The sequence below is a fragment of the Grammomys surdaster genome, unplaced genomic scaffold (assembly GCF_004785775.1).
Source record: "Grammomys surdaster isolate TR1022 unplaced genomic scaffold, NIH_TR_1.0 139, whole genome shotgun sequence".
Taxonomy (NCBI): domain Eukaryota; kingdom Metazoa; phylum Chordata; class Mammalia; order Rodentia; family Muridae; genus Grammomys; species Grammomys surdaster.
Window position 1 is genome coordinate 13,036,036 of NW_021604597.1, and position 21,357 is coordinate 13,057,392.

The window sequence follows — 21,357 nt, forward strand, 5'->3', positions numbered from 1 at the left end:
AAAGGAAAAAGGAAAAAGGAAAAAGGAAAAAGGAAAAAGGAAAAAGAGAAAAGGAGAATTCCAGAACTTGGAGGCTGGGCTTCTCAGCTTGTAGAACAGGCTGTTCTTCTGTTGTTCTTAAGTTACCCAGGCTAAGACATTTTGTTTTAGTGGCGAAAAGACACTATAGCCCTGAGAGCAGCCTGCTTTCCTCAGAGGGCAGGGGAAAGCTGTCCTTAGCAGTTGTCGGCTGGTGCCCCTTCGCATCCAGCCCTTCTTTCATAGAACAACAATGCAGTTTAAACAACAGTCCCAGAACTAGGCCATTCTGGAGTCACCAATACATTTCAGAAATCACAGACCATGGACAGGGAAAACTCTCATAACGAGATGGGCAGAGATGTGAGTTACACCATTACATTCATCCCCAAGTATCCATGGGAAACTGGCTCTGGAACTCTTCTCAGACACCAAATCCCAAAGATGTTCAACACAATTTGGTATCGGTAATCCTCTTGTTCACTTCAAATCACCCTCTAGGTTACTTATCATACATAATATAACATAAATGCTATGTAACCCAAGGGAAAGAAACCTGTGCAGCTTCAGTACAGACACAGGAAGTGGACTGTCTATACCTAATATGATCTTACAGATCTATAAAATCACCAGGAAGTAATTTGGAAGTAGATACAGTCAATTATTAAGAACAAATATCTCGGGCTTGGGAGATGTTCAAGGGTAAATAAACCACTTGCTCCACAAGCATGAGGATGTGACTTCGAGCCCCAGAAGCCATATAAAGCAGGGTGGCAGAAGCCTGTGTCTATAGAAGCCATATAAAGCAGGGTGGCAGAATCCTGTGTCTATAGAAGGCATATAAAGCAGGGTGGCAGAAGCCTGTGTCTATAATCTCATGGCTTCTATGGCAAGAAAGGAGACAAAACATGGAAATCTCAGGAAGCTCATTAGGCCTGCCTCAAATGAGGTAAAAGGCAGACATTGATACTTATAGTTGTTCTCAGACACCCTGTGCCTCTCTCCCTGTAGCCCCACATATGAACATGAGCATGCATGCACGTGTAAATACACATGAATGTGTCTTGTTGTTGTTTTGCTTCTTTAAGAGTAAGTACCTCTGTAGGTTTTCCCCTTCTTCTATACTTCCCAATTTTTATTCAGAAAAAAGTTAAAAAAAAAAGCCAAGAGAAGTCTAGGCCCAGGGACTGATAAGAGAGAGTTCTAAGGTAGGCTTCTGACTTGAGAGACAAAAGGAATATTAATAGGATATGAAGTTGCTCCCAGAATATGCTGTAGGGCAGGGATGGGCAGAACCAGGCTCTGAGGCAAGTGGCTGAGGCAGCTACAGTGGGCAGCCTCCAAAAGTCACCAGGATCTCCTGTCTCTTATCTCTCTATTTCTGTGATACTCTCTTCATGGGTGTGGACTGGACCTAGTGACCACTTCTAAACATAACAGAGCAAAATGATAGGGTGTCTGTCCTTCCTGAACCTACTTTCCTTCTTATCTTTCCACATTCATCCATCCGTCAAACCTCCACATCTCTCCGATCTCTCCTATCTCTCTCTCTCTCCCTCTCTCTCTCTCTCTCTCTCTCTCTCTCACACACACACACACACACACACACACACAAGTGAACTGTTCAATGGAAAGAACTACATAGAACTACAAAGAACTAGAGGTCTCCAGTCAAACATCCTGCAAGAACATGCCAATCACTGCCATTAACTGACCCTAGAAACAAGGCTTTCTCCTCCCAGTCCTCCTTGAGGTAACTGTTTCCACCTGACACCTTCACTGCAGCTTTTTAGGAGGCTCTGAACAGAAAACACAGCAGGGATCATGGGATAATGCCTGCTACTTCAGGTTGCTAAATTTGGGTTCAATTTGCTGTGGAGTCATAGATGCATAACATACAAATAGAATCGGAGGGTCAGACCTAATTCAGTGAAAATGCCTTTTGCAAAAATAAGGTGCAAAGATCATTGTAATTTCATCATCCATATAGTGGTCTCAGCAACTGCTGGCAGAAAGGCTACCATCGGCTTCTTCTATCATCCTTCAGCAGATGGGCTCAGTTTGGACCTCTGGTTTCTTCTTCACACCCAGAGGATGGTTCACCTGACTGGTAATTTGTAGGTGCACCATCTACTTCTAAGAAAAGTTGAAAAGTCAAATATCTAGCATTTTAAATTCAAAACAGAGAAAGAAATTTTTTAAGTATGGAATGAACTTGGTAATTGATTCTGTACTGTAGTGCTTTGCTGGATTGTAAGAGGCCTCTCTTAATACTGTCCTGCATCCTCCTATACAACCAAAGCCCTTGACTATGGGCTTTAGCACTCTGATAATTTCAAAATGATTAGATAATCTATGTAATGAAAGTAAAATCTGCATTCATTTAAAGCATTTAGGATTTAGAGACTTGAATATGTTCCTCGACTTAAAGAATGGCATTTCTAAGACTGAAGTGGTCAGATCATATTTGTGCATTGATGTTTTAGACAGGGTCTTCTATACTCCAGGCTGGCCTTGAACTCACTTTGTAGGGGAGGATGACCTTCAATTTCTGATCCTGCCCCTCCACTCCTCAGTGTAGGAGTTACTTGTATACATCACCAAGCCCAGTTAAGGTGGTGATGGGAATCAAACCAGAGTTTCACACACGATAGGCAAGCATTCCACAAGAACGGCACTCTCAGCTTCAATTTGTGTACTGTTAATGGCAGGCTTGCCCAGAATTAAAATGCTCAAATGCATATAAATATGATTTCAGGTATTGTCTATGGAGAAAGCTCCCAGAAAATGAGTTCATTTTCTTTACTTTAGAGAATATCTGTAGAGCTACTATGAAGCTATGGTGAGCAGTCACTTAAGTGGTAGCCAGATACACTCAGCAACCACAGTGACAATGATACCAGCATCTCTCATGGATTCATCACCAACCAAGTTACTCAGAGTCAACATTTTGTTGGGCACAATAACAGATACCAAAGTAGACCTGTGCACAGACATATAAATACCCTGAAACCAGTTTTCTCTTGTAAAATAGCCTCAAAATCAATCCATTAAAATAATGTTCAGTAGAATGAAACTAATAAACAAAAAAGCATCCCTGAGTTAAGAATAAGTCTTCTCAAATGATGTACATGGTTTCAGCTCCATGGGATGGAAGAGTGCCAAGGCAGCCAGGCATGAGGAGTAAAGACCCACGGGCTTCAATTTCCCTTTGTTTCACGGTGGCATGGAATGAATGGATAAAAACAAACGGTAGACGTCATATAATATCCCCGAGCAGAGCTCATCATTCTTTTTCAAATGTAGTTAAGAGGCTGCACACTGACTCCTGTATTTTTGGCCAGCTTTGCCATACTTCTAGCTCGATTCTTTTTTTTAAGCAGGAAGAAAAGCATTGCAGAACAACATCGCTGCTCTGCCTTTCTTTTTGAGACACAACCTTGCTCTCTGTAGCTCAGGCAGGTTTTGAACATGCAACCTTCCTGCCTCAGCTTCCCAAGTACAAGCATGCACCACCATGCCCTGCTAGGACTGTTTCTGGATTGGGCCTGCAAAGGCTCTGTATGTGCTGCCAGTCTCTGAAGTCATGTGTGCATCAGCCCTGTTGTCTGGAAGACCCTGTCTCCTTGGAGTTATCCATCAACTCTGGTTCTTACAGTCTGTCCATCTCCTCTTCCCATAGATCCCTGAGCCTCGCGGGGTGAGGTGTGATGAACACATTCCATCTAAAACTGAATGCTCCAAAATCTCAGGGCATTCTATGCAAATATGGGTTTCTATGTTAGAGATCTGCCTGCCTCTGCTTCCCAAGTACAGAGATTAAAAGTGTGCCACTAGCACCTTGCCTTTTTATTTTAAGAGAGGGAAGAATGGGTGTGCACCTATATGGGTTACAGATGGGGAAGATCTAGGAGGAGTTGGGGGGGCAGGTGCTAGGTGTCAGAGAGACTGAACCGACAACCAGCAAGCCTGTGTGGGACTGACCTACAGCCTCTGCATATTTATTACAGTTGTGTAGCTTGGTCTTCATGTGGGACTTCTAACAGTGAGATCAGGGGCTCTCTATCTGACTCTTTGCCATCTTTTGGGACCCCTTTCCTCCTACTGAGCTGTCTTCTCCAGCCTTAATATGCAGAGAGGTGCTTAGTCTTATTGCAACTTGCTATGCCATGTTTGGTTGATGTCCATGGGAGGCCTGCTCTTTTCTGAAGTGAAATGTAAGAGGATCAGACAAGATGACAGGAGGCATGGTGGGGGGGGGAGGCGCACTAGGGGGAGAGAAAGAGGGCAAACTGTGGTCAAGACACAAAAATAATAATGATGGTAATAGTAGAATATACTACTATGAAAAAGTACAGTTATAAATATAAAAGCAAATGAAAACATGAAAAAGAATAAAATAGGGTAAAATCTTGTGTGATGTAAACAAATTTAGTCTGAGAAGATATAAATGAAGGAGGACCCAGGTGCCTCCTGGGAGTCCTTTTCTGGTCTGCAAACAATTTCAGTTATGCTCTAACATTGGGTTAATTGGTCATGGAATATGGAAACATTACCTCTCAGCTTCAAACTATCTGTGACCCAGGGCAATGAAAACACTCCTGTGATCCCACCTGCAAAGTGAGGAACCTCAGGAGACTGGAGAGCTGGCTCAGCAGTCAAGAACACTGGCTGCTCTTCCAGAGGGCCTGGGTTCAATTTCCCACACCCATATGCCAACTGACAACTGTCTATAGTTCCAGCTCCAGGGGATCCAGGGCTCCCACACAGACATACATGTAGGTAAAACACATGTAGTGTGCATGGAATAAAAATAAATAAATCATTAAAAAGGAATAGGAACCTCAGGGCACAGAACAGCTGCTACATTTAGCAAACGCAATTGGGGGAAAGCTGCTAACTATGTTATATTTGCTCAAAAGCAACTTTGTGCTTATTTTTCAGGAACACACACACATGCACACACATACACAAACAGACACACATCCCTTGTAGATATAACTCTTTCTGTACTTCTGGTGGGTCAATGTGTTGGCCTCCTGAGTGGTAAGTAAGCTTTCCATGTTGCCTTTGGAATGAAGACTATTTTTTCTGCCAGAGCAGTGTTGCTTTTGTTTTAAATAGGAAAGTGATGGAACACATCAGGCAATCTTAGTTTTAATTTTTATCTATCTATCTATCTATCTATCTATCTATCTATCTATCTATCTATTTTTTTCCAGACAGAAGATAGCATGGGCTACCTTCGAAGTCATAGTCTTACTGACTGTGCTTCCTTAGTGCTGGGATTACAGAAATGTTCTCCATGCCCAGCTTTTTTTCTTAACTTTTAAGAAACCTTTCCAATAGTGAATGAATCTCTGATGCATCTGGAATACTCATAGCTCACACTGCTGCCAATCCTTCCAAAGATTGCCTCAGACCTTTCATCTGTAGCATTTATCTTGGTGCCCATAAGCCCTGGGACATTCTGTACTATATGACCATGGTCTAGTGTTATAGAAAGTGTTCAGTAACTGCACACTGAATATCCACCATAATCTCCACTATTCAAAACAAGAAGAAAATTGAGACATGGACTCAAACACACTGTGCAGACCAGATCGACCTCAAACTCACAGAAATCTGCCTACCACAGGTAAGATTCTGCACAGAGCCTTACAAACCTAAGTCAGAAGTGCATTGCTTTTGATAATGCATATTCCATGACCAGTAAGGAAGGCATACTTTTTTTTTCTTTTTTTTTCTCTAACTCTTTTTTTAATAATTTATTTTTTTCAAATCATAATTTTTACTCATTCACACAGGGGTTATAAACACAAAAAGGCAGGACGTGGGGAAGGAGATGACACTGGAGCATGGGTGTTCAGGGGGAATACAGATATCTTTCAGAATAGAGTATCGGCTGGGTGAAGGTTGAGGGGACAGGTGGCTATGACACTGCCTATGATTCACTTGTCCTTATCTAAGTTGGTATTATCTGCCAAGGCTACCTATTTACAAGGTCTATGACTACTCAGGCTGGTAAATTTCCACAAAAGCTGCCTGTTTACAATAGCTTATAGCCATCTGTTTCAATGAAGGAAGGCATTCTTGTCAGAACAACCTAAGATAGGCTCAGTCTTGTTAATGAAATAAAAAAGGGGGAGAGGCAGAGAGCCTTTGGGACTGCTTGGCAAGAATCTGGCATGTGCCAAGAACAAGGAAATGGGCTGCTTGGTGGGAATATGACACTGGCCAAAGACAAGGAAGTAGACTTCAGGCAGGAATCTGACATTAGGCTAGAACAAAGAAGTAATCTTAGGTAGGAATCTAAATCTTAGGCTACAACAAAAAAGTAATTTCAGGCAGGCAGGAATCTAAATAGTAGGCTAGAACAAAGAAGTAATTTCAGACAGGATTCTAAATTTTAGGCTAGAACAAGGAAGTAGGCTTCAGACATGGAAATGACCTTGTGCTAGGACAGGAAAGTAGGCTCAGTTATTTTGGTCATCTTGATAAGCCCTTAGAAACAGTTATCATGGGAGTGTTCATGTAATTAGGTTTAATGCCTTGCTTTTTCTTTGACTATTTGTGTTTATTGTCTTGCTTGTTCCTTGACTATTTGCATCTATTGTATTACTAGATCCTCAACCTAGAACTGACCTTAATACATGCATGTAATTAAAATGGTATAAAAGCAAAAAGGAGGAGGGAGGATGGGATAGGGGATGATATCTGTATTGTAAATAAATAAAATATCCAATAAAAAATTAAAAAAAAGAAATGAACATCAAGCTATGAGCACAAATAAACTCTTTCTCCCACAAAAAAAAAAAGGAGAAAGAAATCTGCCTACCTCTGCTTCTCAAGTGTGTGCTACTGTGTCCAGCAAAAATGAAAGATTATAATCAAACTGTCTGAGTCTACATTTAATTTTCTGACTCTTGGATAAGGAATATGGAGTATTTACAATATTACAAAGATATCACTTTAATTTTGTATGCAGAAACCAATTTTTAGCACAGCAGTTACCTCTGGCCAGACTTGGGCAAGTTGACTTTAATATTACCTGTCATATTATTGAGATCTTTTATTCACCATGGATTTACACAAGAGCCTGCCAGCACCTGTCTGGTGGACTCTGGATCTCTACTTCTAATTTAATTGATAGAAAAAGCAGATTTGGACCAACTCTGAGGATTTCATTATCTTTCCAAATGTTTTATACTATGGTGGGCTCTTTCCTTGACTTTAGCTCTCCTCCATCACACATACCCTTTTTAAGAAGCCTTGTCTACTGCTCTGTTCCTTATCTAACCAAGAATTAAGTCCAAAGAAAATGCTCACTGGAGATAAGTAAAATCGCAAAGCCAAAGATCTCAAGGAGCTGTCTTTCTGACCACCGTTTGCATTAATGATATTCACTGCAGGAAGTTTTCTCCCTTAGAACATCTGTAATGAAATGCCATTCAGCTCATCCTGTCTCCTCTTGAGTACACGAGTCCTGAGGGGCATTATGTCTGTGCCCATGTTTCTGTCTGAGAAGAGTACTTCTCACACACATAACCGAGACCGATCAACCATGAAGATTTTTTCCCCTTTTGACAGACAGTTATTGGAGCTTGAAATAGAAGAAAAGAATCTGAAGAGAATGCCTCATACATGGAGGCTGGAAGCTTTCATCCCTCTTGCACTCACTCTCCCATGCACAACTCTCTGTGAACTCTCCCAGACTTAAAATAACTTGCACAGCATGGACAGCCAGAAAACCAAACCCATAACATGCAGTCAGGAGTAACTTGCCTCTGAAGATGTGCCTCTACATTAACATAAGATGCATGGGCAGATACCCTTCATATGTATGGATTTGAATTATTTCCCTTTTAAACTTGCTTTCTTTTTTTGTTCACAAGGAGGAAGATGTAGTCGATCTTTACCATTTTAATGTTTGGGCTGTAACCCGCAAAAGTAGTTACCTTCACTAGGATTTTGCCTTTTAGACTCTGAGGGCTTGGAAGCTGCCTGCACTCTCCTGTGTCTACAGATGACAGGTCCAGTTTGTCCTGGAATATTTCTTTGAGGTACTGAGCAATCTTCCTCTGCTGCTGAATACTGCAGTGGTTCTCAATGGACAGTATAACTGGGAACCTGAGGAAACAGCAACAAGGGCAAGGGAGTTCAGTGGCATCAGCTCACGGGGATCTTGGAAACCAGGAAATAGAAACTGTACACATTGCATTCTTAAATTCCTGGCAGCTGAATGGACAATACTAATAATGATTAAAATGATGCTAAACGGAGAAAGAATAAGCATGCACTCAAGAGAAAGTACTTCAAAACAAATATACTTTGCCAGGTACAGTGTTGCAGAATGGCTTAGTTTAGTATCAGGAAAGAAGTGAGGAATGTAATACATGCACACACACACACACGTGTGTGTGTGTGTGTATGAAATGTGAGTCCTAAGAAAATCTGTGATGTCATTTTTTTCATATTTATTCACAAGTATAAATGCATCAAAGAGACTGCTGCCTATCATTAAAGGCAGTTGCCTACTCTAAAAATATACCATCTCCAGCTTGAGAACTAAGGGAAAAATACTGTGATGCAGCTTTGTTTTAGTGTCTTCAAGTGTCAGATGTGTCAGGCCTCCCCAAATTATTTTTATAAAACAGAACAGCAGCTTTCAGTTAATAAAAAAAAAAAAAAAAGCTGGCCCAGTGAGATGGGTCAGCCTCATCCAGTAAAGGCAGCTGCTGTCAGGCCTGATGACCTGGACCTGATCCCTGGCTCCCACATGTGGAAGCAGAGAAGGGATTCCTGCTGGTTGTCCTCTAACACACACATGTGCAGTGTAGCATGTGAATAGACACCCACCTTCCTGCACACATAAACATCTAAAAACTAACTATCCATTCTACAGCAACACACAAGTTTCAGTGCAGGAAATGGGAGGTGATTCCCAAAGCCAACCAAATGCCAAGATGTTAGCAGCCAAAGAGTGAGACAAACAAACACCAAACCAAAACAAAACCAAAAATTTAGTGTTCTTTCACATATCATTAGAATATATATGTGATATCTTCTTTCAAAGTACACAAAACAATATTTGAATTATCTATACATTAGTGCAAAGGGGGGGGGAATTTTTTTGAGCAAGCACAAGCTCCACAAGATGGCCCATGACTGCTTCAAATTGAATTCTGTTTGAATTGCAACACTCGATGCTGAGGTCACAGACAGGTCCCTTCGGCAGATGGTAGCTTGCCTTTCTGACTGGCTGGTGGGTTCTCATATAGGTTTATCCAAGTGTGTTGTGAAGAGAAATCCACAAGCGAGCATCCCTGAGACTCTCTGCAATCATGTAGGTTTCAACAAAAATAATTTCAAATTCTCAATTCCCGTATAAAGAGATCATGAGTGTTTAGTGCTGGCAAGCAGAAGGATGTTCTCAACAGGAAGGGATTTTGAGCCTCATCCCATCACGGAGCATTGGTCAATGTGTGAAGGCCTCTTTTCGTGGGTACAGTTTAGGGATGCTGCTGACATCTGGCGAATGGAAGCTGGACAAGCTACTAAATGCCCTACAAACACAAGATGGCTCCCCATCACATATGATCTTGCCCCCAAATGTTCACAGTGCCAGAGTTAAAAAGCCTTGCTAAAAAGTACATATTAAAAATAGAAAGAAAATAAAAGGGCCAGAATTAATATGTCCTAAACAAGTTTATAATGTTCTCATTTAAAGTGTTTCCTATTTTAAAGATGTATTTACCACTATTTTATGTGTATGAGTGTTTCGCCTGAATGCAGGTGCACTCCTGTTGCCCACTGAGTCAAGAAGAGAGTGCCAGATGCCATTGAACCTGGAATTAAAAGTGGTTGTGAGCCAAATGATGTAGGTTCTGGGAACCAAATCCAGGTCTTCTGCAGGAGCACCAAGTGCTCTTAACTGCAGAGCAATCTCTCCAGCTCCTATAGAGCATTTTTTCTAAGGATACTTAAGCATAAAGTCAATATTGCTGGCACCAGGTGATCCTCTGAGGTATGGGGCAGCACTATTTTATATAACGGGAAATACTGACATGTAAGAGTCATAAAAATCAGGGTTTGGAAGGCTAAATTTAGCACTAAATACTTCATCATAAAAGATGCCAGAAACTAAATTTGTTACACAGCAAGAATAGCTTATTTGAAGGGCATCCAACCTCATGCTTAATTAATAAGACCAAATACTGGAAATTTTAAAGGCCACTAGCTTCTAAAATATTTTATGTAATCACAATTTTAATTTGCCTCTTTAATTTAAAAATCCTTTCTTGTATGTTTAGTATATTTATGGAACTTGCTAAGTAGACAGAAATCAATGATTAATGAAATATGGTTCCACACTTTCAATAAGTTTACCATCTCATATCTATATAAGAAGGCAAGAGACCAACCTTTTTGCCATGGTGTTATATGCTATGACAGATATATGTTCAAATAGCTAAGTATCAAGAAAGGGGGGATTTATTATCTGTGGGTCAAAATATGCTTCCCAGCTGGGCAGTGTTTAAATAATTTTGTTGTATGAAAATAGAGTAGGTGATTGGGATGGTGGGAGGGGTATTTAGGGTAGATACTAGCACACACTAGGTTGGGAGTTATAAAAACTCCAGGCTTGTTGGAGTACAGAGTATGAGCCAAAGTAGAAATGAGAACTAAGAGAAGGCAGTGAAGTCCAAAAAAAAAAAGATAAATCCATGTGTTGGATCTCTATAAGACATATATCCTGAAGTGTCTAATGTTCAGCACTTTATTATATTATGATGCAGTGTCATAAAACTGTTATGAAGCAGAAGAGGTGGTTCAGCAGATAAGAGTCCTGGGTGCTTTCCAAAAGGACTAGGGTTCAATTCCCAGAAGCTACACAGAAGCTAAGAATTGTCTATGATTCCAGGCCCAGGGGATCTAGAGCCCTTTTTTAACTTCCACAGGTACAGCATGAACATAACACACAGATATACATTCAGGTAAAACAATCATACACATAAAAATAAAGTCTCAAAAGATTACAAACTATTATCTATAATAGCTTATTTCCAAGCTTTATGGGTTTAGAAATTTAAAAATGCAATGATATTTTCAAGGAGACAGAATGAGAGAAAATGGGATTAAGAAATGAATGGATCACAAGAATCCATAAACTCGGAAGCCATAGTACATGTTCTCAATTGTTGCTTAGAGCTGGAAGAGAAGCAGGGCAGGAGGAGTGAAGCTGGAGGGTGTAAGGAAGGGGTGGAGCTTGGCTCCCAGGTGTTTCTGTACTTACTCATTCTTCACGAATGCGTGCTTGTTGATGGTCTCCACAACATCTCTGAAGAGAATTTTTGAAGTGAGAGTATAACCATGGTGGACCACTGGCTCTCCATCTGGGCCATCCCAACAGTCAACTGGCAAAAACAGAAGTTCACATCAGCAACGTAAGATGCTTGGAGTTCCTTAATATCTCTGAACGTACTAGAAACGTCTATGATTATTACTATAACTTATACATACTATAATTTTGACAAAGATGTGAAGACAAAGAATTGAACTTTCTGGCTTACTTCATGAAAATAAAGAGAGAGGATAAAGAATTTGGGGGTTTTTTGAGTGCTATTAATTTACAAAAGTATGCTTACAAGTAGATCAACATGTATCAAAATTTCTCTTGGGAGTTTATCAAAATTAAATCAAATATACCTAAGACTATGATCTTTAATTTTTTTCTTTATTAACTAAAATGGATTGAACTTCTCCATATAAATCTTTTCATCTGCAGGTTGCTTTTGGTTCCAGCAACAGATAGAAGTTCTGCTTGAGCCTACCTTGAGGCCATACAACTGCAATATCGCCTTTAGCCAAGGTCTCTGGATAATGGTTAGTCAGTCTACAGATGTCAGACTTGCTCACCCCACACGTGTGTGAGCTGGCATCAAACTCACAGAGATCTGCCTGCCTCTGCTGTGAGCATTAAAGGAATGCACCATCATTCCCAGCCTGAAATGGACATTTCTAAAACCTTGTGGCATGGCAACTGTAATGATCTCTTAACATAAGACTTTCCTCATGTGTTAGCAATATTGCCAGTGTTAACAAATATTCTGCACTTTCAGTTGTATCGAAGTATAGCATGTATAATTCTGTTTAGTTGGTAGTGATAATGAATAATGATGTTATTGGTCCATATTCTACTGCACTATGCTTTTTTAAATCATTATTTCAGACTGTATTTTTTTAATTTATAAAAACATTTATTAGAAAACAATATGCTCTTTTCCATAGGCAACAGATTCATAGAGATCATGTTTGCTGTGTCTCTTAATCATATTAAGAAGCAGACTAATCCACACCACTTAGGTTTGTGCAAGCAAAGCACACTCTGATTTTGCAAAATTGCCTGACACATTTGCTAGAATGTATCACTCCCATCAGGCTGTAGGCAATTTCAACACCTCTTTCCCAGACCTACAGTCCTATTTTTAAAGCAGAAATGATATAGCAGATAATATATCAATATCTTTCAAAGAAATAGTGCAAAATTAAAAAGGCACATCAATACATGATTTGTTCTTCACACCAACATATTTCATGTCATAAGTCATGAAATAGTATTCTTTTGCTAGTATTTAAAACACAGGAAGACTATCCACAGCTGATATAGTTTCTAACATTTTGTGTCTGAACTCATTGGGTTTCTGTTAATTGAGGATATCAACACACTAGAATTGCACTGAGATCTGGATAGCCAAATTCAAGGCAAGTATCATATAAAGGCTAACAGTGAGTTGGTGGTATTGGCAAAATACAAATATTCTAACAAATCCCTGTAAAACACAGACCAGCCAGGTACCACAGGCACTGTTTTTCAACCAGATCACACAATAGAGCCCCCAAAACACCTTGACAAAGGGTGAATTATTCTGAAGGCCATGTGGCTAGTACAAGAACTTTTGTAATAAGGGAATTTACAGATTTCCATCATGGTGGCTTTCAAGGAAAACAGAGAAAGCTGTAAGCAACTTAAACACCATTGTAGTCAGTCCATAATAACAAAGTTTGCCATATCATTAAGCAACTTAGGCTGGAAAGCAAGTGAATAAATGGAAGTATAGAAAAGGAACACAATTTGATTTTCCAGCAAACCCACCTAACCACAGTGACTTGTCTGTCTCCCCCAAGTCATCAATCATACCCTGAAGGAGAACATAACACGGCTCAAGTAATGGAGACAGAAAAACACATCATCAAAGTAGGAGCTTGGAAGAAGATAGATCCCAAAGCCATAATACCTCATAAAACATTCCGTATATACATCATTCTCCATTTTAAACTTTCATCCCCAGCAAAAGCTGTTTATGAAAACATCTGTAGATCTAAACATCTCTATGACCTGTTACGTTCTATAGGGCTGGTGTTCTACAGGCCAGGTGCAGGTGTTTAAGAGTAAAGCCATCTTCATCTAGATCTAGATGAGTGCCTCTGGCGCATAAAGACTTCTATGTGCCCATGCCCAGGTTGCAGACATGAACTAAGAACTTCATGCTTCATGACACAAAGAAATCTTTGTAGAAAATTCTGTAAGGGATCATGTGACCAAATTTTAAGCATTTAGAAACAAATAAATATTGGAGCACTAGGCTTAAGCATGAACAAAGCATGTACTTCCTTTTAAAGCTCACCTCCCTCTTTTCAGTGTGAGGCTTCCACTGTGTCTAGTCATTCTCCTGTGATCTATTCATCCCTATTTAGTCCCTTATAGGCTATTCAGGAAGGGTAGCAGCTGCCTGGAGAATACTAGCTCAACAGGACTTGAATCTCCAGCTTGCAAGCTATAGGAACTTCAGTCATTTACCTAAATCTGTGTTGAAGTTTCCTCGTAGTAACTTATCCCACACCTCCTGGTGCTCGAAGGCTTAAATGAGAACAGGACCTGTCTACAACATCGAAATAGAACCCATTTTTCTTTCCACAGTACATTGAAGTTCAAGGTGATGATCAAAGCTTCCAATATGAAAATGATAAAGTACAAAGCAGGCCAAACTCACCAGGTAAGTATAAATATTCTTCTTAGAAAAAACTTTCCAGAAAGAGTAGTTGGACATTTACTGTCCAGTTACATTTTATTTTAAAAGGAAGAATTTCAAGTCAAATGCCAGGAGAGGCATTTGCTGACATAAGCTAGTGGATAAAGACTTGGAAATGCAAACTTGCAACACGAAGGCCAATGTAGTGCATTGTCAAGGCGAGGCAGAAAGATTGCAATGAGTCTAAGGCCAGTCTGAGCTACACATTGAGTTCTTGGACAGTTTGGGCTACAGTGGAAGGCCCAGAAACACACACAAACAAAAAGGTAAAGAATAAAACAACATCCTGTGCCAGGGCTCTACATATCCTCAGACTGAATGAATATTTGGACCACAGGTGACCTTTGGTCTTGAAAGGTCTTTTTGGTAATTGCCAAACAGAAAGAAGGTAAAGAGAGAACGCTTTTCGCCAAGATGGCGCCGAAAGCGAAGAAGGAAGCTCCTGCCCCTCCCAAAGCCGAAGCCAACGCGAAGGCCTTGAAAGCTAAGAAGGCAGTGCTGAAAGCCGTCCACAGCCACAAAAAGAAGAAGATCCGAACGTCACCCACCTTCCTGCGGCCCAAGACACTGCGGCTCCGGAGGCAGCCATAATATCCTCGGAAAAGTGCACCCAGGAGAAACAAGCTTGACCACTATGCTATCATCAAATTCCCACTGACCACTGAGTCAGCCATGAAGAAAATAGAGGATAAAAACACACTTGTGTTCATTGTGGATGTCAAGGCCAACAAGCACCAGATCAAACAGGCTGTGAAGAAACTCTATGACATTGATGTGGCCAAAGTCAATACTTTGATAAGGCCTGATGGAGAGAAGAAGGCATATGTCCGCTTGGCTCCTGATTATGATGTTCTGGGTGTTGCCAACAACATTGGGATCATCTAAACTGAGTCCAGATGACTCATTCTAAATAGACACTTTTTTTTTCACCATAAAAAAAATAAGAAGGTAAAGAGAAAATTCACATCCCTGCCATCTGTGGCACAGTGTCTAAAAGCTCCCATTCATTTGAGAGTGGTAACACAACAAAAAACATGCATCCCTTATCATAAATTGTCTAGTTAGTGATATAATTTTCCTTTTTCATATCCAGCCAGAGGTAGACAGTTAGGAGTTTTGGCTCAGTGTATGAAATCAAGCATGGGAACACAGTCAGGTTCAAATAATGTCTTTTAAACGAAAATTTAAATGCCCAACCCCCTCCATAGGCTCATGCGTATTGATAGATCCTTTGGTGAGACTGTTTGGGAAGGATTAGGAGGTGTAGCCTTGTTTAAGAAAGTGAGTCACCGGGGATGGGGGATGAGCTTTGAGATTTCAAAATTTCATTCTACTTCTAGTTGGCACAACTCTGTCTGATGATTGTGTCTCAAGATGGAAGCTTGCAGCTACTACACTCAAACACTATACCTTGCTGTCTACCTTCTGCCATGTTCGCTGACATGATGGTCATGGACCCTAACTAACCCTCTGAAACTATGAGTCTCAATAAATTCTTAATTCTATAAGTTGGCTCAATCTTGGTGTCACAAGCAGGACAATGATTTTGTACAGATAAGCAAAAGAAGAGAAGTCATGGATCCAAGAGGTAGGAAAAGTAAGAGAAACAATACAAAGAAAGTCACTGGCATGCAGTAATGGCATCTAGAGTAGACAGCCACTCTATGAATCCACAGAATACCATTCTTGGCCTCCAAAGAAATGTTGGCATTTAAATGAGGGTCCACCCTCAGTGTGACTTCAGTGAGGCTGGGTTCCCAGGGAACCACATCTTAACATATCAAACCTGGAAAATTTTTTGAGTGTTAAGTAGTCAAGGGACTGAATAATAGTCTAGAGGAGAATGTCACCTCAGGACCTGTTACTTAGGTTTTTTCCATGTTAGTACTTTGAGCATCTTTAGCATTCGGTTATTAAGCCATCTGACTTAAGCCACTATTGTTAATGGGTAGTCTGGAAACTACTGCAAAAAATATTGTTATAGAATAAAATATAAATCTACAGAACCATTTTGAAGATTATTTTATATAAATAGTTGGTTTACTTTTTCAGAATTTATTTTTATTTATAGATAGATGATAGATAGATAGATAGATAGATAGATAGATGGATGGATGTTTTGCCTGCACAAATATCTGTGTACCACGTGTGTATATGGTGCCTTTAGAGCCAGAAGAGGGTATTGGATCCTTGGAAATTAGATTTGCATAGGGTTGTGGGCTGCTATGTAGGTGTTGAGAACTGAACCCTGAAGCTGGTATAACCGAACTTCACTATAACTATATCAAAGCAGTTGAGTTTTGCTTGGAACATAGAAGGAGCTATTAACTCCATCCTCCTATTCCCTGATGACGTTTTCAGTAATTTGTTGATCTTCTTAGGCTCCCCAAACAGTCTCCATCTACTATATACAGAAGTGAGTGACAGCCTCTCTCTCCTACATCCCTCAGAACATAAGAATTATCAAGCATGAATTTTTTTCCAAAAGCTCATCTGCTCTTCCTCTCATTGAAGACAACCAACATCATTTTCCTCTCTCTCAAGTGTCAGCCCCAAAACACAAACACACACACACACACACACACACATACACACACACACGCCTGCAGCATCAAATATTATAAAAAAGATATCCAGCTATCAGCCTACCAGTTTGCCTGCCCATATTTGATTTTAACTACTGTATCCATAGAGATTTATGAACCCTGTATCTTTTCTGGATCACTCTATTTAGTTCAGATATTGCTATCGAAACAATAGAGCAAGACATGGGTTTAAATATTACAAAGTCAATCTCAACTCAACAAACAGAAAACCATACTCATTTCTGCTCTTCCTTTCAGACTTCCATTAGCATAGAACGGTGTCATCACCCACTCCTAGTTTCTCCATTTCTCTTACTGGCCTTCTAATAGGCTTACCTTCTCACAACTTAGTCACTGTTTGTTTTTAAGGTACAAGAGATTGAATCAAGGATCTAATGTACAAACTCATCAACTCTCTTGCATTTTTATTTTGAAACAAGATTTCAAAACTCACTAGGTTCCTTCCTAGCCTGCAACCTCAGTCACCCAAGTTGCTGTGTTAGGGGCTTGGATAAGCAGGACAGGCTTGCCCAATGTTTCTAACACTTCCTTTAAATAATAACAGTGTCTCCCAGTCTCCCAGTTCAGTTCCCACTTCTCCTCTCCCTCTATAAGAAGACACTGTATGTGAGTGGGCCAGGCTATAACTACATAGATAGCACTGTCTTATCTATAAGCTGAGTACTACACCTGCACATTTAAAAACCGTTAGCTAGAGTACCACATTCCCCTTTCTCTGCTTCCTGATCTGGAAACAGAAGCCAGCAGCCTCATGTTCCAGATAGCACAGCCTCAAGCTGCTCTCACCGTTGTCTTATCTGCCACGATGGACTTGCATCCTCACACCTCGGAATTGGTGAGATAAATTCCTCCTCATTTATGTTGCTTCTCAACAAATATTTGGTCCCAGTGCTGAGAAAGTGACCACTACAGAAAAGTGTACCGTGAAGTGTGCACACTTGTGTGATACACCTTACCATGTGACTCAGAGGCCTTTGGAACCAGTGTTTGGAAAGAATGTCGAAATGTTCACAGGGGCTGTGCATGAGACAAGCTCTAGTGTGTTAATATGCTGTTCTGGTGTAGGTTTGCAAGTCCAGGATGCCAACAGAAAGGTGGACAGTGAAAAATAAGAACTCTATTAGGAGGTATTCACAGTATACACTGTCAAGGAATCTGCCTGTGTCTTAAAACTTAAATGAAACTGGATCCAAAAATAATGGATTAATTTACTTGGCAAAGAAAATCTGAAGATGGGAACATTAAGGCTGTGTCATAGTTATTATTGTCCTTTAAATTTATCCAGATTTATAGCACAAAGTGGAGCACAAAGATATGGAAAAATTGCAGTTCAGTGAAAGAAAAAAAAAAAGCTTAAAAAAGAGCACAGGGCAGATGGAGACAAGCTGGTTATAATTATTAAAGAAGTACAGCTCAAATGGTAGAGCACATACTTAGGTCTTGAGGGGCTGGATTCAAGCCCCAGCAGTGAGGGGAGGGGCATTAAGGAAAAGCCAGAGCTTTGCACTAGACACTAGCAGGTGATATGAAGACAAGACACCAAGCCTTGGCATGATCTGAAACTCCACAGTGAAACATATATAAACTCATTTGAAAACCTTTTGTTTGACGTAAGAGTTTCTCCTGCTTGAGTCAGGCTAATGAAAGAAGTCTTTTCTCAGGCTCAGCCACAGAAAGACCCAGGTCACTGCAGCGATGGTCCAACTGGGCCAGGGTACCTCTCAAGCAATAGCAGAACTTAGCACTAGTCACATAGAGCTGGTTTCACAGGCATGCAAAACTCAAGAATAAGGAGTTGTGGAGACTTGCACCAAGGTTTAAATATCCTTTGAGGTCTGTAGCATGGTAGGATTTCCTGACAGGGGCTCCTGTGAGAGAGCCTAAGTTGCAGTGAAGATTAGGGATATTAGAGATACTAGGGATGTACAATGTTCATTGGGTAAAGCTTCAGAGGATGATTGAGTAAAATAAGCTCAAGAGAGAAACCACAGATGTAACAGGCAACAGACCTCACAGAAACAACTACTCAATGTTGTTTAAATCCAGATGAAGCCACCAAGAGCTCCAAATACTGGACATAGTGGTACAGGGACTGGTGTTCACCCTGGTGGACTTCATTCTTGCTTTGATTGGGTTTTTCTGGGTTAGGCCCCCAGTCCTCCATTTTGGAATGGTTATGTTCTCTGTGCCACTGTATTATTTTGGGAATTTACAGGAGGCTCCCAGTTCTGAGATAACTGAGTCTCAGAAGGAACTGAATCTTAAATAGTATTGACTATTAAGCCCTGGGAGACTCTTAGGAGACTAAATGCATTTCCTACTATGAGTTTAAAATATAGAGAGGTTTAGCTGGGGATAGAGGACCCACTTAAACATGCATAACACTATCCATGAGCATGGAGCCCAGATGGAATAACAAAGGAGGGAAGGGGACAGCCTGGTGCCTAGCTAGTATTCATCTCTCTCCACTTCCTGGCTGCAGATGCAGCATGAGTAGCCACCTCATTCTCTCACTGCCTTGCTGTCCCAGTCATTGTGATCTGGTCTCTTCAAGTGAGCCAAAATAACTCTGTCTCTTGGAGCGAAAAGTCCTTCACAGGTCCCTCAAATCAAAATTTAAACTTAAAACCATTTTGCCTGGCCCAACTCTGTTTGATTACTTAGAGTTTACCCCACACTTACTGGCCTATATGTCCTATTCCATGCCTGTACTTCAAGCAATAGAATTTTTATATCACACTAATAGTTTTATGTACATGCTTCCTGATAATTTGCAAGCTCTTCAAAGACTAATATCACATCTTACTTATATCTATTTCCTCATCACTTAAACTGATTAGCAATTTAATAAGTATAGACCATGAAGTCTCTTCAAAATAAATAGCTCTGCTACACTACCTTTGCTGGGTTGTTGTTGTTTTTTTTTTTTTTAATTTTTTAATTTTTTTATTGGATGTTTTATTTACATTTCATATGTTGTCCCCTTACCCCATCCCCCACCCACCCAGGAACCCCCAATCCCCTCACACCTCCTCCTTCTTCTTTGTGGATGTAACCTCTATCTACCCCCCCACTCCCACCTCCCCACCCTCAAAACTCCCACCCCCTGGGGCGTCCAGCCTTCATGAGGTCAAGGATCTCATCTTCCACCTGTGCCCAGCAGGGCCCTCCACTCTTATATATTCAGCTAAGGCCCTGGATCCCTCCATAAGTGCTCCCAGGCTGGTGGTTTAGACCCTGGGAGCTGTGGTTGGTTGGTATTGTTGCTCTCCTCATGGGGCCACAAATCCTTTCAGCTCCTTCAGTCTTCACTCTAACTCCTCCATTGAGAACCCCATAATCACTTCAATGGCTAGTTGTGAGCATCTGCCTCTGAATATGTCAGACTCTTGAAGACCTCTGAGGAGACATCCATATCAGGCTCTTATCAGCATGCACTTCCTGACTTCCACATCAGCATCTACCTTTGGTGACTGCACATGGGATGGATACTCAGGTGGAAAGGTCTTCAGACGGCCCCTCCTTCAGTTTTTGTCCCTCGCTTTGTCTCCATATTTGCTCCCTTGAGTATTTTGTTGCTCCTTCTAAGAAGGACCGAATCACCCCCACTTGGTCTTCCTTCTTTATGGACTTCATGTGGCCTGTGAGTTGCATCTTGGGCATTTTAAGGTTCTGAGCTAATATCCAATAATCAGTGAGTGAATACCATGTGTGTTCTTTTGTGATTGGCTTACCTCACTCAGTATGATAATTTCTAGTTCCATCCATTTACCTAGGAACCTCTCAAATTCATTGTTTTTAATAGCTGAGTAATACTCCATTGTGTAAATATACCACATTTTTTTAATCCATTCCTCAGTTGAAGGACATCTGGGTTCTTTCCAGCTCCTGGCTATTATAAATAAGGCTGCTATGAACATAGTTGAGCATATGTCCTTATTATATGTTCGAGCACCTTCTGGGTATATGCCTAGGAGTGGTATAGCTGGATCCTCGGGTAATGCTATGTCCAATTTTCTGAGGAACTGCCACACTGATTTCCAAAGTGGTTGCACCATCTTGCAGTCCCACCAACAATGGAGGAGTGTTCCTCTTTCTCCACACCCTCGCCAGCATCTACTATCACCTGAGTTTTTAATCTTAGCCATTCTGACTGGTGTGAGATGGAATCTCAAGGTTGTTTTGATTTGCATTTCCCTGACGACTAAGGATGCCGAGCATTTCTTTAGGTGCTTCTCGGCCATTCGAGTTTCTTCTGTTGAAAATTCTTTGTTAAGCTCTATACCCCATTTTTTAATAGGGTAATTTGGTTGCCTGGAGTCTAATTTCTTGAGTTCTTTGTATATATTGGATATTAGCCCTCTATCAGATGAAGGATTGGTAAAGATCTTTTCCCAATTTGTTGGTTGTCGTTTTGTCCTATTGACAGTGTCCTTTGCCTTACAGAAACTTTGCAATTTTATGAAGTCCCATTTGTCAATGCTTGATCTTAGAGCATATGCCATTGGAGTTCTGTTCAGGAACTTTTCCCCTGTGCCCAATTATTCGAGGCTCTTCCCCACCTTCTCTTCTATTAGTTTCAGTGTATCTGGTTTTATGTGGAGGTCCTTTATCCACATAGACTTGAGCTTTGTACAAGG

The 21,357-nt window shown here is 40.6% G+C and overlaps 1 protein-coding gene and 1 pseudogene across 3 annotated transcripts in view; one reads left to right on the top strand and one right to left on the bottom strand.

Moving 5' to 3' along the window:
• Positions 1-21,357, bottom strand: part of Plch1 (phospholipase C eta 1) — a 184,820-nt gene that overhangs the window by 38,279 nt on the left and 125,184 nt on the right. For all 3 annotated transcript variants that reach the window (XM_028763496.1, XM_028763497.1, XM_028763495.1), the window contains exons 8-9: positions 11,315-11,435; positions 7,977-8,148 (exon numbers count right to left, since the gene is read on the bottom strand). In XM_028763496.1, coding sequence (XP_028619329.1) covers positions 7,977-8,148; positions 11,315-11,435 — 293 coding nt within the window. The remainder of the gene's footprint in view (positions 1-7,976; positions 8,149-11,314; positions 11,436-21,357) is intronic.
• LOC114617859 lies at positions 14,526-14,996 on the top strand (annotated as a pseudogene).